The sequence below is a fragment of the Talpa occidentalis genome, unplaced genomic scaffold (genome assembly GCF_014898055.3).
Source record: "Talpa occidentalis isolate TD23 unplaced genomic scaffold, MPIMG_talOcc4v2.1 talOcc4.7, whole genome shotgun sequence".
Classification (NCBI taxonomy): domain Eukaryota; kingdom Metazoa; phylum Chordata; class Mammalia; order Eulipotyphla; family Talpidae; genus Talpa; species Talpa occidentalis.
This window is the reverse complement of record NW_023605083.1, coordinates 11,878,848-11,894,502: the sequence shown is the minus strand read 5'-3', so window position 1 is coordinate 11,894,502 and position 15,655 is coordinate 11,878,848. Positions and strand designations below refer to the sequence as shown.

Sequence of the window (15,655 nt, the reverse complement as noted above, 5' to 3'; positions counted from 1 at the left end):
CAATCCTGATATAAAGCAGTCCTTTAAACAGTCTTAGGTAACAGTGAAGGAACGTGAACAAGGCTTCAGCTATGAGTCTCCTCTCTCTTGCGTTCTCCCTCCAGTGCACTGTGACGTGTGGCCAGGGCCTCAGGTACAGAGTGGTCCTCTGCATTGATCATCGAGGAATGCACACAGGAGGCTGTAGCCCGAAAACCAAGCCCCACATAAAAGAGGAATGCATCATACCCACCCCCTGCTATAAACCCAAAGGTAACAACAGGTCCTGCTGCCTGTCTTCTCATTGTTATATGTATTCAGGTGCTGTTTTAAACTCCCTGGAACATTTTTAAGTATCCCAATTGTTCTCAATAACCATTCTTTAGAACTAAGATCTACTAAATGGACTTAATTTCTTTTTCAAATCTCATAACTAGATGTGCTTGCAAATTGTTATTAAGCACATATAGACTTATATGTAGGTGATAAAGCTGAAGGCTGTAGCTGACAAGTTTTATATGTATATGTTTGAAAGAAGAGATCATAGAAATATATGATTTACTGTCCAGATTTCTTGCTGTTGAAATCACTGCACTCAGTCCACATGTCTACTTTGCTAAGTGTGAAATACATTAGGGAGACTTATACTTCAAATTGATGAAACAGAAAGCTGCCTTTTTTTATGTTGAAAGTTAAAACATTAATAAAAAATGGGGTCCAAAACCATGATTTGAGATTTAAAAAATTGGAATGAATCAGAATTTAAGATACTACAAATAATTTATAAAAAGTGAATTTTTGAAAAGTGCTAAGTGAGCAAGTTTATTATAATTCCACTGTGCCTTTGAGTTAGTTGTGAAATGATGCACATATAGGTACAGTTTTGCTGTGTTTAAATACTTACCTGACTTCTGTACTAACGTTGTTATGAAATATAAAATTCCAAAGACACATACCATTCAGAAATGGAGGTCTCCTTATTATAAGCTTCCTCCTATTTTCAACATTAAATGATTCCCATTTGTCTCTTATTTATTTAAACCATTAAATTTCTCTGAAAATCAACCACAATGTAGCTCTTTATTTTACTCTAGGCTACCCTTGCTAGGAGTGAAAGCATTATGAAATTGAAATTAATGATTAAAATAAAAACAAAAACATACCAGAGACAGTGATTAATTTTAAAAAACACTCCTCTCTCTAAGCCTGCACCTCCTCCTCTATAAAATGGTAATGATAATAACACCATCTAAGACAGCAAGTGAGGATTTGATGACAATGCAAACAGGGCGCTTAGCCTCCAGCCTGGCATGTAGTCAGTTTTGCACAAATGTCATTTTCAACTCTTAATTCTCATTAGCATCCCCAAATATGGCAGGAAGTGGCTACTGGTGTATATAAATACAAGTAGTCAAGTATTGCAAGTCTGCTGTTAGTGCCAAGCTGAATATGTCATTATTATGTCAATAATGAATGTCATCATTAAAGAGATGACTTGCACTGTCAAAGATGGCGTCCTCGACTGAGTTGTTTAGTTGGCTGGAAAATGATGGCTGGCTGTCTAGATAACTTTGTTGCCGTGTTTACCATGTTAACAAGTCTTTTTGACTCTGGCAGTTTTATATGTCTCACTCACTTTGTTTTCTAATTATAAGTCATTGCAGCACATAGAGGATGAGACATAGTGCTCCTAACTTAAAATAGTCAATTATTTATTACCTCTGTCTTTACTAAGCCACTTCAGAGAAAGAAAAGCAGTGTGTGGTTAACAATCAAGAATCAAATCTGGATTTTCATAACTAAGTAGTGAGTCTGGCTCTCTAAACATCATTAAAATGCCATATAATTTTGTGCTGTTTGCATATATGGAGATATTTCTTTCATCTTTACAATTATATGTTATGAAATGGTGATTGAGCTTCACTGGCTCACACTATAAAGGCAAATGTGTCTATAAATGACCCTAATAAATATGTCAGAATCGGAATCATGGCAGTTACTTCTATAGGAGCAGTTATAACCTCCCTCTTTTTTCTTTTAGTCAGTTTTTCCAGGAAGTACTTCGAAGCTTGTTCTAAATTGTTTCACCAAAGCTAGATAAATAGGTGAAACATATCAAATTATGGGTTGTGGACTCTAAGTTGATTATATTCCAATTGTCAGTGAGCCTTGGGGTGGGATGGGGTGAGTCGATATCTAAAGAAAAGTTTTGTGAATTTCAGAGTGGCAGAATTTGGTTTGGTTTTGACAGTATGGCATGGAGAACATTTAGCCAAAAGGCAGAAGCAAAACAAGTTAGAATTATGAAATTGTCATCATATAACTTATATTATGTTCTGGGTTTTTTTTAAAGCAAATATTTCTCTGTCTTTTCAACAGAAAATAGGGAAAAGATAACTTTGATAATACATATTGGGCTAGTGCTCCCAGGGTTATGACCTTCATAATAAAGACTTCCCTTCGCTCTTGATGACAAAGGGAAGCATAGATAAGAGACTAATATTATTAAACATTCTGAAGTTTGATATTTTGGGGGGATATAATTATCAACAGGGGCAGAAACTTACTATTTGCCATTATCAACATAGTAAATTCTGGGTAGTACAAAATGAAGAACTGGTGAGGACAAAAGGGAATTTCCCTGAAACTTTAATTGGTTCTAACCTTTCCTTTTTTATGTGCATACACTTAATTCTCAGAGAAACTTCCAGTGGAAGCCAAGCTGCCATGGTTCAAACAAGCTCAAGAGCTTGAAGAGGGAGCTGCTGTTTCAGAAGAACCCTCGTAAGTTTTAAAACCATAGTTGTTTTGGTTTGAAGGTGATTGGTTTAAATGAGTACTGTCTCCCTGGTTGTAATCTTCCTGAATTTTGAACTAAGTATAATCATCTTACCAGGGGCAAAGTAAGGTTTTGGGGCTGTGAAATAGGAAATTTATCAAAGTGTTTCTTAAATTTCTGATTGTTCTCTAAATACTTTTCAGTATTTAAAGTAATAAATTAAGGTATAGCACCCACCCTCTTCTCCAAAATCTGACCTCCTTTCTCTTGCAAAGAGGTCAAAGGTGAGAAGGCCTGGGTTCATCTGATGATATAAGATAGATTTGATAAGCAATTCTGGGGACCTTTCCACTTTTCACATTGCCTTAACCATTGAGCCAGAACTGCCAACCCACTGAGCAGCTTTTCACATTCCTTATCTTTCAGATTTCTAAAATTGTCACTCACAAAAATTAAAATACTTATGAAGCAGTTTATTAGCTTTTCTTCCTTTATTGGCTGGTTTTGATTATCAGTAGGATGCCAGGTTTCTGCCTTACTTGATTATGGGCCCAATACCTGCTCAGTGTTACCATTTTTTATTGATAAAACAATGCAATTTATAAGACCATCAGGCAGAAATTTTCTCGATGCTTCAGCAGAGAAAACAAGGAAGACAAAACAAGAGTAGATTGACAGCTATATATTGATTTCACTACAAAAACAGCAGATATACCTATTGAAGTGTTTTTACAGATAGGGAAGACATTTTATTGATGAATTTCATCTATCACCAAAGGAAGTCCTCAGATATTTTTTTCCAGATTAAGTCATTTAATACAAGATAGATTCCGTGCTATATTTTGGTACATAAGACATGTTTACCCACCCCCCAGGAGCTCACAGTATAGCATGTAGGATATGAAATGGTTTCCAAATTCAACCTATGGTTTGAAAATGACTAGAGATATAAATTTACACTGTCATGTGCATGTTCAAAAGCAATTGAGAATTTTCCCATATTCATCTTGTTTGAATCTAAATCTGACATGGTTTGCCAGGACACAAATTGTGTTGCTGAATCACACCCCACACAGCAAATGATTGAAGAAGCAACCCAAAATGAAGATTGCTATGATGACCAAAGTTCATCTGTAAAGGAATGAAATCCAGTCACGTGGTTGACTGGATACCATTCACAAAATGGTGTACCTTCCATAATACAAACTCACCAAAAAATATATGTACATTAGGTAATGCTTTTCTTATTTAAAAGGATAAGACAACAAGTGTGTCTGTACCATAAAGTTACTCTAGCACCTTTTTCTATTTCTTTAAGAAAAAGCAACTAATCATTGCAGAACTTTGAAGGAAAGGCAGTGGTTAAAGATCACAAAGCAACCTTTGCATGAATATATGAAGACTTAAAACATTTTCTCTCTCTCCTGCCAGTACCTGGCTTGCAGAGCTTCTTGCTGCTAGAGAGGAAGTAAGCAGTTCATTTAGAGGGGTATAAACTCTCTAATCCACTAAGGTCCTATTTCTGTGTCTGTATTAAGAAACAGAACATTGCCATGTAATTAGAGCTAGTTATTCCCTGTATGTATTCTTAGGTTTAGTATGTTTAAAACCACATATGTAGTTTAACTAAATAAACACTCTACTCCCTGGTATACTACATTTTGTTATTTTATCTAAATCATAATCTTATACATTATATTGCATTATGACTGATGAAATTAAATCAGAATATCTTACATCAATAATTAAACATCTTTCCTATTATTAGATACTTCTCAAATGAAAGCTGTTAGTAGAGTTTAATGCTTTATGCAGGAGCATTACAGAGACTTGGTCAACCATATTTTGTAATGAGTGCTTTCCACTAAAGGTCTGATTAGCATGCATTATGCTTAACTTTTAATCTTAATAAAATCCCTAAAGTAGTTAAACACATAGTTTAGCCATTGAAACTATAGCCATATATAATAGATTATTAAATTTTACTCTCAGTGTAATAGAATTGCCATGTTGGCATGATTAATCTGAATTGAAGTAGATTGTAATTGGAGTGCTGGTGCCAGGTAAAGGAAATGTATACTATTCTGCTCAGAACAATAATTACTTTTATACCAAAGTGAAATAAATGACAGCTGTAGAGTAATGTAATGAAACGTATATGGTTTCCACATTTTAATATACTTTTCGTGTTTAGTGCACTGAACCTAGGGAAAGTGCTACGTGTCACATTATTTTTTCTACTGAATTTGAATTTAAAAAATACAATTTTGCATGGTCTTAATTCATTCTTTTTAAAAACCACATAGACTGGTTCTAAATGTATGTAGCAACCTATAATTACTCTCCGTAGCCTAATGAAAAGATGATGTACTGTCAGCAAGTTGCTCCTTCTCCCGACCAAAGAGACTCACATTGCTTAAATTAAATGGTCATGTTTAGAAGCTGTGGCTGTCACTTCTAAACTGCTGCAGAGAAGTAGAACAGTGGTCCAGAACTATTATCACTGACTTTGGCTCCAGCTAACATGGAGAGTTGTAGAGTAAAAGTGAAAATATCATTTATTTCTCCTTATATAAAATGAAAATATTATCACCAGCCTGTCTCATTAAATAATATAAGAAAATAATTGCCTTAAACCCTTTCACATATGAAGCACATGAAGATAGTCTTGTTGAATATTAGGTACTTTTGATAATGCCAAAATGAAAAAAATAGTTGGCTAGCACTCTGGAATTATAGAGGGATGCAGATTTATTCAAATAATAAGATTCTTAAGAGGTACATTCTTCTAAGTAAGAGCAGTGGCACTCTAACACTTGAAAGGTGGGAAAAGGAATATGAGGGGATTTTCTTCTGCTTGCTATTCTGTGTTTCTGAAGTTGCCTTCAGCTGATAAAATTATTGTTAGGTTTAGGACATGTCATTTAGATGCCAGACTGAACTCAGCTTATTGCTTCTCACTGCCAAATATATGGTAATAGCTTTCAGGTATTTTGAAAACCTTCAAAAGTTTACTTTTATTTGGTGAGAGAGCAGAACTACTAAGTACTACTACAGTGGGACAATTGCATGCATTCATCATGTAGAAGTTAGAGAAGTTTCTTATTTCGATATCCCGTCTCCTCTTTTTATACTTTACTTTCAGTCTTTGTTGAGAGGTATACATACACATCATAACCACCTCAAGCCATGTACACATTATGACCACTTTGACAACTTAATTTCTTGAGGAAAAATGATACTATGGTGATCTCTAGGCCTTGCAAAGACAGCTTGTCTACTGTTGCTATACAGGAAGTTATTCAGCTGGCCTTCTTTAAAAGTCTGATCTGACTTGGAATAGGAAGGAAATTGTTCATTTCCTTAACTCCTTCAGGCCACTGACATTCCAACAAATGCCCTAGAAGGTGTAATTTGTTAAGGGCAGCAGGCGTTAAAAAAAAGGTAAGGGCTGGATGCTCCCAGTGTTCTGCCTTTCTCTTTCTGCACTTTCTGCTCTCTGAATCAAGTTATCCCATGGAGGGGGAGGGAGAAACTAATGGGTCACATAGAGAAGCCAGTTTCTTCTCAGATCTGTTTCAGTTGTAAGGAGTTCTTTTTAGATGGCTTAGAATAAGCAATAGGGGATGGGTGATTCCTTTGGGCAACAGAAGGTCAATACAGTCTGTTTAACCAGCCATCCCTCCATCCAACCCTGGCACATACCGGGAGGAGAGCCTTAACTGTATTGTCCTCTTGAAGGTAGGATGGGTGGTCCTTTGTACCTTGATCTTATATTAAAAAAATCTTGAGTTTTTATACCACTTCACATCCATAAGAATAGCCTATAGCAACCAGACTGGGAACAAGTGCTGGTGAGGGTGTGGAGAAAAAGGAACTGTTGTTCACTGGTGATGGAAATGTGTACTGGCCCAGACCCTATGGAAGACAGCGTGGAGGTTTCTCAAAATATTACACATGGAACTACTAGATGATCCAGCAGTTCCACATCTAGGTATCTACCTGAAGATTACAAAAGCACTCTTACAAAGGGATGTGCACTCCTATGTTCACTGCAACACTATTTACAATAGTCAATTATGGAAACAGCCTAAGTGCCTAATAACAGATGAATTGATTAAGATTGATGTACATAGAATGCCAGACAGCAAGGGAAAAAAAGGAAATTTTTTGTCATTTGTGACAATATGGATAGAATGGGAGGGCATCATGCTAAGCAAAATGAGTCAGAAGAAGGAAGGCAAATACTGGATGGTTTCATTAATATGTGGAATATAAAGAAACAAAGGGGCAGACAACACTAAACCAAAGTGATTTTAGAAATGACTGTGAAGTTGAGACTACAGAAGGGGAGGATGGGGTGGAAAGGGAGCCCAGTGGACTATGGTGAATAACCCTGGGTGCCATGGTGGTGGGTGTGGTGTTGTAACAAGAGCTGAAGAAGTGTGACCCTCTACCTCTAAATCATACAGTATTGTAAGCCAATGGCACCTCCATAAAAAATAATACAGTTTTTGAAAATGTATCTTACTGGATTTTCAGGTCATAGACTTACTACATAGTTAGGAAAATATTTTTTGCTTCAACGAAAAACTCAGGCCTTAAATTTATTGCCATAAATAACCTTGGTGTGAGTCATTTAAAAAAAGGAAGAAGAAAGAGGAAAACAGGCAGGCAGAAGGCAGCAGTAGTATCTGGATGCCAGATGGCATCAGCTTAGTGATGGGGCTGATTCAGTAAGAAGCAAAGGGAAATTCCTGTCATGCATCTGTGTGAACAGAACCCACAAGGAATTAGATACAGAAAGACAGACCAGTGAGAGTCACCATGGTGATCCTGTAGTCATTAACTGTCTTGTTTACCTTGTTCAAAATAGTATTTAAATATGTAATATCTAAGCATAAGTTTACATTATTCCATATCCAACAAGTTGTCTGAGAATGTAGATGGCTAAACTTAGTGGGTAAGAATGTAAATTCATTTTTTTAAAATGAAATGTTAATGGAATGTAAAAGAAATGTTAATTGTGTGACATGTGTTTTTATGTGTTCCCCCAAAGAATATTTAGAGACTCAAACATCAGTAATGGATCCAGATAGTTTTGCTGTTCAAATCCTTAAGTACAAGATGTCTGAATTACATTATCGTCATGAATCTCAGACTACAGAAAATAAAAAGGAGTTATCTTGTATATACTTAAAAACAGATGTATTTCTTAAGAAATTGAGCCATCTCACCTCGGATCAAGAAATTTAAACACAATTTGCAAGTCATTAAACTAACCTAAAGGACGTTCAAGCAGAATCAGGTTGACATTAGAATCAGAAGCTTAAAAAAGCGTTTACTTTTGAGAATTGGTACATGACAGAGCTAAGGCCTCACTCAGTTCAGGCCAGACTGAATCTGCCCTAATTCCTGCCACAGTCCTGACCTCAGTCACTTCCAGCTTCTTCCTTTTGTCTTCTTCACCCCATCTACTCATTCTCATACCTTATATCATCCACAGCCACAGAATGCTTAATGTAAGTTCTCTGTCTGATTATGTACTTTAGATGACTTTAAAGAATCCCTGGGTCTGCTAAGTTTTCATACCTCCTAATAAAAGAAGCTAAATTTACTCCTAAGTCACTTGTTCTGTGCCATACTTGGTGCCAAGTATAGATATAGTAAAAATAAACCAAATAGTCTTTGCCCTTAAGAAATCTTGAGTGCCTTCTTATCAGGAATTATGGGATTTGGATCAAAGTGTTGAATATTACCCAATTGTGCACAGACTAAGCTGTTTTTTAAGATGTCATTTGATGTTTGGGTCTGCACAGCACAGCATGATAGTGTTATTCATTCGAAAAGGACTATAGGAGAATTATGTATTCAGTTCTCTCCCAAACTCTACTGCCAAGATTTTCTCTGAGCAAAATATCAGAAGAGTTAGGCTTGAACATGGCAATGTACAAACATTAGAAGTAAATTAGAGAAGAATGTAATAGGCTCTGAAAAGATGTCATGGGGGGAGCAGTGTTGTTGATGTGAAGTAATATTTGATGAGATATGATAGGACTTATGTGAATCTGATAGTGACTCCAATACTAGTACTTCAGGAAAGATTATTGGGTCTTTTTACATAGCACATAATAAGATATTTTGTATCAATATGTGTACCACAGTGATTCTAACCTATATGCAGGAAATAGGCTACAGAAGCCACAGAAAATTACTTAAAATTTTACTGTATTTTCAGTTACATCATGGTGCCAACTGTGTGAGTTGTTGAGAATGAGTCTGTGTATTTATACCCTCAAAGAAGGTACAAGCAGTGTCATTGTTGGTCACACCTCCTTGCAAAGCTGCTAAGAATATAGCGGTGACCGGTGTGGGCTCCAGAGACAGACTGCCCATGTGAAACTCTTGGTCCCCCACTAGCAACTGCAGACCTTGGGCAAGTCACTTACCTGAAAGTCTTCAATTTCCTCATGAAATTAGCATGATAAAAATGCCTACTTCCCAGGGTTATTGTGAGGATTGAGTTATTATATGTATAGTGCCTAGTATGCAGGAGGCTGTCTGTGTTCACTGTAGTTATATCATCCATCTTCCTGGAGAACTTTTTTTTATTTTGAAGATTTTATTTATTTATGCAAGCACTGGGTACAGTCAGAAGCTTGGGAGGGTGAGAGAATTCACCATAGTCAGGGGGGAGAACAGAGCAGACAGAATGATGAAGTACACTGCTGAGGGGAGCAGCGGGCGGCAGGAGAGGTCTGCGCGCCCTGTGGGACCCTCGCCCGGTGGCGGTGGATCGAACCAGTGCTGCAGAGGCTGCGGGCAGCTTCGCAACCCAGCGTTCAACCACTGCGCCACTGGGGAGGCCCATTCCTGGAGAACCTTTAAGGGAATAAAAATGTTTAATAATCACTCATGTACAAATGGAAAAACTGAGGTAGCTATTGTATTTTCCTCATACATGTTATATCTAAGAGCATGTGAATAAGAAACTTACTTTCACCCAGAATTCAGGTTGGGTTTCTGCAGCTGAGTCTCCTCACTGCCTGTCTTGTATACGTCTTGTATAAGCCTCTTTGAAGACAGTTATGAGCATCAGACTTTGAATTTAGCTCAGTGTATACTAAGGGAAAAAGATTAATTTATTTGAATAAAAAGCGATCTGTAAAGAATTGTAAAATTTAATGAGGAAAGTTTAGAAAATACTTAAGTAGAGAAGCATCCTCTCTTGACTTTGAGTTAGAGTTAATTCCCATAGATTTCTCCCAGCATGCACTGAGACAGAAAACTCAGTAACAAATTCAAGAGAGCAGACAGCTATTTTTATGTAGTCGTTTGTAAAGGCTTTATTGCAAACCATGAAGTTCTAAAATTTTCAGCCCTTTCTACAGTCTCTACTTATTGCACATTCTATAACTACTTTCAGAAAACTAAATCTGAACTACTGCTAGGCTGAGCCCTAGAGAGTGACAAAGACAAATTAGTAGGATCTTTGTGTGCCAGAATAAAGTATGGACACTGTCACCACAATATATGTTAAGTCCATTAAGGTCATTTTAGTGAACTGGACTTCTCATTGGAAGACTTGGCCAAACTTGTGGAATTAAGAGAAAGAATCTTTCACAAAATTGCAAGATAAATTAATTTCAACCCATATGAAGAAGAAATGGTTCAGGAAAAGTATTCTGTGTTTACAGTATTATAGATTTTTATAAAAGGGAAAATGATATGCTGAAAACTACAAATGCTATAATCACCTTATAAGCAATAAAGACACTTTAGTCCATGGGACATGGCTTTTTAAATAATCATACTGGCCTCAAGGAAAACCAAACTTTTATGTTCTGTTCACACCAATTAGAAAAGCAATTGGAGAGAGAGATGATCTGAAACAAGTGTCATACTCTCATTTTTCATTTGTGAGGAAAGTACTTTGACTCCATTTGTACCTGCCACATATAGTTAGTGGTCTGGTCTATTCTTTTCTTTTTCCCAAAATTTTGTGCTTGTTAAGTTTTTTGTTTTTTTAAAATATTTATTTATTTATTTATACAAGCACTGGGTACAGTCAGAAGCGCGGGAGGGTGAGAGGATTCGCCAGAGCAGAGAACAGAACAGACAGACCAACAAAATACACTGCTGAGGGGAGCAGCAGATGGCAGGAGAGGTCTGCGCGCTATGCGGGACCCACGCCCAGTGACCAGGGATCAAACCAGTGCTGCAGCGGCTGCGGGCAGCTTCACAACCCAGCGCTCAACCACTGCGCCACTGGGGAGGCCAGTGCTTGTTAAGTTTTAACATGCATGGGGTAGACAGAAAAATAGGAACTCTTCTTTGGGCCCCTGTAACCTCAAAACAACTTCAAAATGCTCCAGAGACTTCACTGCTGGGTAGCTGCTGGTCTGACGAGGCAGCGTTACACTGAAGTCTCAGATAAATTACTAAAGGCAGCCTTCGGCTAAAAGCTGCACAAAATCCTTTTCTTCCATAAAATTTCATTTTTATTGAGATTAAATTGACATATGATAGACAGAATTTCAACTTCCTGCAAGCTACGTGATAACCCAGCACCCTATCAAGATACAATGAGGCCAGCACATCGTGCCTAATGATAAATATAACAAATATTAATGAATACATCCATGATAGCTACTAAAAATTTGGGCACAAAAACAATCTAAAAGACCATAGAAAATTCTACAGCAGGAAAAGATTTTTGTTTCCTCATGCTAACGCTGAGAATTATAAATTCATTTCTTTGAGTTTTTAGGCAATTGCTTCTTTATCTAGTTTGGTTTCAGTCTTTGCATCCAAGGAGAAGCCAAGAAGTCATTCATAACATCAACTCTTTACCCATTTATCTGCCTTCTTACCCATTTACTTATTAATTTGAAAATAGTTGTTGAATACCTATTATGACATTCTGCTTCATAGAGGGTTGGTCTAGGGATGGAAGGAGTTATTATGTAAAGATTTGATTATCAAAGACTGAAAATTGCTATGAGAAAATGTAAAGGTGCTCTAAGAGGACTTAATGTGAACCCCAATATGGTCAGGGACATCCTCTAAAAGCTGAGACCTAAAGGGCAAGTGGGAGTATCCAAACTAAGAACCAGGAGACGAATCATCCAGAAGTGGCCTTCACAAGACAAAACCTTGAATCAGGACAAAATTACACACATTTAAGGTAGTATAAGGAGACTAGAATGGTCAGAGTCTAGTGTCTGGGCAGGCGGGGGCCAAGGGAGAATAGGAGATGAAGATGAAGAATGACATAATGTACTCTTAGTAAGGAGTTTAACTTTCTTTCAAGGTATAGTGGGAAACAATCAAAAGCTTTACATTTGAAGACTCCCCCCCCAGCTACTACATGAATAATGTATTGATGAATATGCAAATCAAAACCAAAATGAAATACCACCTTATACCAGTGAGAATGGCTCATATTAAAAAAACAGGAAACAACAAATGTTGGCAAGTATGTGGAGAAAAAGGAACTCTCCTACACCTCTGGTAGAAATGCAAACTGGCCCAACCACTATGGAAAGCTGTGGAGGTTCCTCAAACTACTAAAAATGGAGCTACCATATGACCCAGGAATTCCACTCCTAGGAATTTACCCAAGGAACACAAAAAAACACTAATTCAAAAGGATAACTTCACCCCTATGTTTATTGCAGCACTATTCCCAATAGGTCCAATATGGAAACAACACAAATGCCTAAAAATAGATGACTAAGAAGATGTGGTATATATATTGTGGTGTGTATATATATATTCCATTGGGTAAACCAGCCCCAGCAACATGGATGGAGCCAGAAGGGATTATGCTAAGTGAAATAAGCCAGAAGGAAAAAGAAAATTATTGGATGGTTTCACTTATAGGAGGAATATAGGAGAACCAAATAAATGATCAGGAGAAAAATAATTATAATAAAAAACAAAATTAGCAGGCAACTATAAATCAGAGAAACTCTGCAGGGGAGGAGTAGGGAGAGGGATCAAAACAGGGGAGGGAAGAGCACCAGGGACTATGGTGATGGTGCAGGGGTGAATTGGTGGTGGAACTTATACGGGGACTACACCTAAGAGGAGAAAGCATACATTGTATAAAATGGAAGAATGATGTAAAATATATGTAAAATTTTTTTTAAAAGACTGTATTGATAGGTAACAGAAAAAGAAAACAAACCAGTGGCTTTTATGGTTATTCAGGACTGAAAATTGCTTAGATGTGGTATAGATGTTAGCTTCAAAAATCTGAGTAGTTTAACTTTTGAAATTCCTAATTATATCACTTTGGAATTGGAATGAGAATAATACTATTTAAATATAATTTTCAAAGGGGCAGAATTATGACTTGTATAAATATAAAATGAGCACATGTCAAATTATTGAATTATTGAAAGAACCATTAAGATGTTAAAACTAATAGTTCAAATGAGAATTGGAATTAGACAAGTTAATATTTTTCTACAAGGTAAAATTCCATCACCATGGACACCAGCCCTCTACGAGGTAACTTCTATGGATGGTGTGGCAAACAGACTAGCAAGAGACAAAGACCCACGCTTCCATAATATTAGACAACCTCTGCAAGTTGCTGGGCTGTGCTAGCATTCCATTGAAAGGATTGTCAATAATCTGTGTCCCTTTTCACAATGTCAAAATGATAATGAGTTAATAAATAGAAAAGGTCTAAAACACATTAGTAAATATTAACTATTATTATTGTTATATCAAAGTAGTGGTAGACTAGATAGAGGTTTCTTTTGATGTTTATATCTAAACTTCTCTCCATAAGGGTTTATTCCAGGAAGATCTAATCCCCTTATTTCTTTTTGTTAATTGACCATTGGTTTACAATACTGTATAGAATTTAGAGTAATAAGTTTATATCTCTTTAGATCCATGTTACCATATCATGTCCACCACCAAAATACCCATTGGTCCTCCACCAGGGGCAAAGGCAGATCTACCTTTGTTTTCCCCAGTAAATGCCCTATCTGACTTTTCCTTTCTGACCCCCCTTGCTTATCTTAGTTAAACTGTTTACAATGGCATCTGGAGTTACTCTGTCATACTGTTGTTCCGTACATGCAAAACATATATTTGTTACTGTTCAACTTTTAGATGCCCTTTTCTCTTAAAAAACAAAATGGTGGTAGTGGAGATGAGGAGAAGTAAATTAATTTCAATTACAATTTTGAGGGAGAATTAATAGAATTTGGAATCATTTGGAAATGAGAAATCAATGAAATTGAGGTTGCAATAATAACTTGTAATTTTTTATGAGTAGTTGGATGGCTAGTGGAATAATTTGCTAAGATGGAGAAGATTGGAAGAGGAATAGGTTGCTGAGGAAGGAAATGAACAGTTCGATTTTTGACCTTTTAAGTTGGAGCTACCTTTGAAATACCAGAGTGGAAATGTCAAGCATGAGAGAGAACAATGTATGGTGGTCTAGAGCAGGAAACTTCACTGTGTTCCTTATACCCTAGTTTCCTCATCTATACATTAAAATAATAACTATTCTTTTCTCATGGTGTTGTTATGAATTAACAACTTCTATTTATAAAGCACTTAAATTAGTGCCTGACACATAAAAAGTACTATATAACTTTGATAGATTAAGTAAATTAATGTTTATTTCTTTGAAAAATAAAATGACTCCCTGTGCCATTTTATTTAGACAAGATAGTCTAGTCTAAAAATTGAATACTTGTAAGTTGCCTGTACTTGGATGGTATTGAACACTAAGAAGCATTGATGAGAGTGTCAACCAGCAGACCCAAACTCAGCCTTGAGACATTGCAGTGATTAGGGTGTGAGAAAAAGGAGAGGACCAAAAAAAGGTGAACTAAGAGGGAACTGATGAGGAGAAGTTGGTGCCATGTAAGAGGAAAAGTGTTTCAGGAAGAAAGCATGGTCAGTTGTGTGAGATGGCCACTGGGATGAAGATGGCTGGACTGAACTGTCTGGGAATAGCAGATGATGAAAACCAGTACTCTTAGAAATGGTCTATTAACTATCTCTCTACTGACTTTTTCTTTTACTGTTAAAGAATAAACACATTTAAGTGACAACAGGGCCCCTTCTGTAATAAGATTCCTTCTAATTTCTTGTCTGGAGCCGTATCAGAGAAATCTTGGTCAGAACTGCAAGATGAATTTAACAGAATATTCAAATAGATGAGGTCCCAGGCTTTGAAAGAGCCCAGTAGTCTCTGACTCCTTGGAACTTTGAGGGAACTCAAATCCCTTGCATAATTTCCTTGAGTATAAAGTCTCTTTGAAAGGAAAATGTGTTCTTTAATGAAGTCAGCCTTTCTTCCCCGACTTCTAGCACTGAGCATTTTCTACAGGAAAATCATTTAGGCATTCTTGCAGAGGCCAGCTGCCTCTCAGAAATTCCAAAAGGGCATCATTGTCATGAGAAAATGAAGTCTGCTACTTGGAAAATGCCCCTAAATATAGCTCTCCCCAGACTGCCTTAGTGTGAAATTGGCATCAGGTTCTCCCTTCACTTTAATACTGGTTAGCAGCACTAGATGGGGCAGTCACTGAATTTCTTTTTCACAGGTCAAAACTGGCATTTGTTTTGTCATTTTAATTTCTAAGATCATTCTACTTTTGGTAATATTTCTGGGTCACCTTACTTTGCTGAAGACCCTCACCGCCCCAGGCAAGAGGTGGTTCTATCAGGTGTTTGGTAGAGTGGTGTCCTGGACACGTTTGTTTGAAACCTTTTGCTTGGAGACTTCAATGTGAGTTACATAACTAGCATGAATTATTTGCAGCTCAGAGAGTTGTAAGCTGACAACAACAGTTAAGAAATATTTTCATAATTCCATATTCAGTTCAAGTATCCTTGAGTAAAGATCTTTCACAATAAGTT

General features: G+C 36.8%; 1 protein-coding gene across 5 annotated transcripts in view; it reads left to right on the top strand.

Moving 5' to 3' along the window:
* The window catches only part of ADAMTSL1 (ADAMTS like 1), an 861,052-nt gene that overhangs the window by 675,946 nt on the left and 169,451 nt on the right, over positions 1-15,655 (top strand). For all 5 annotated transcript variants that reach the window (XM_054689145.1, XM_054689144.1, XM_054689147.1 and 2 more), the window contains 2 exons: positions 105-252; positions 2,679-2,763. In XM_054689145.1, coding sequence (XP_054545120.1) covers positions 105-252; positions 2,679-2,763 — 233 coding nt within the window. The remainder of the gene's footprint in view (positions 1-104; positions 253-2,678; positions 2,764-15,655) is intronic.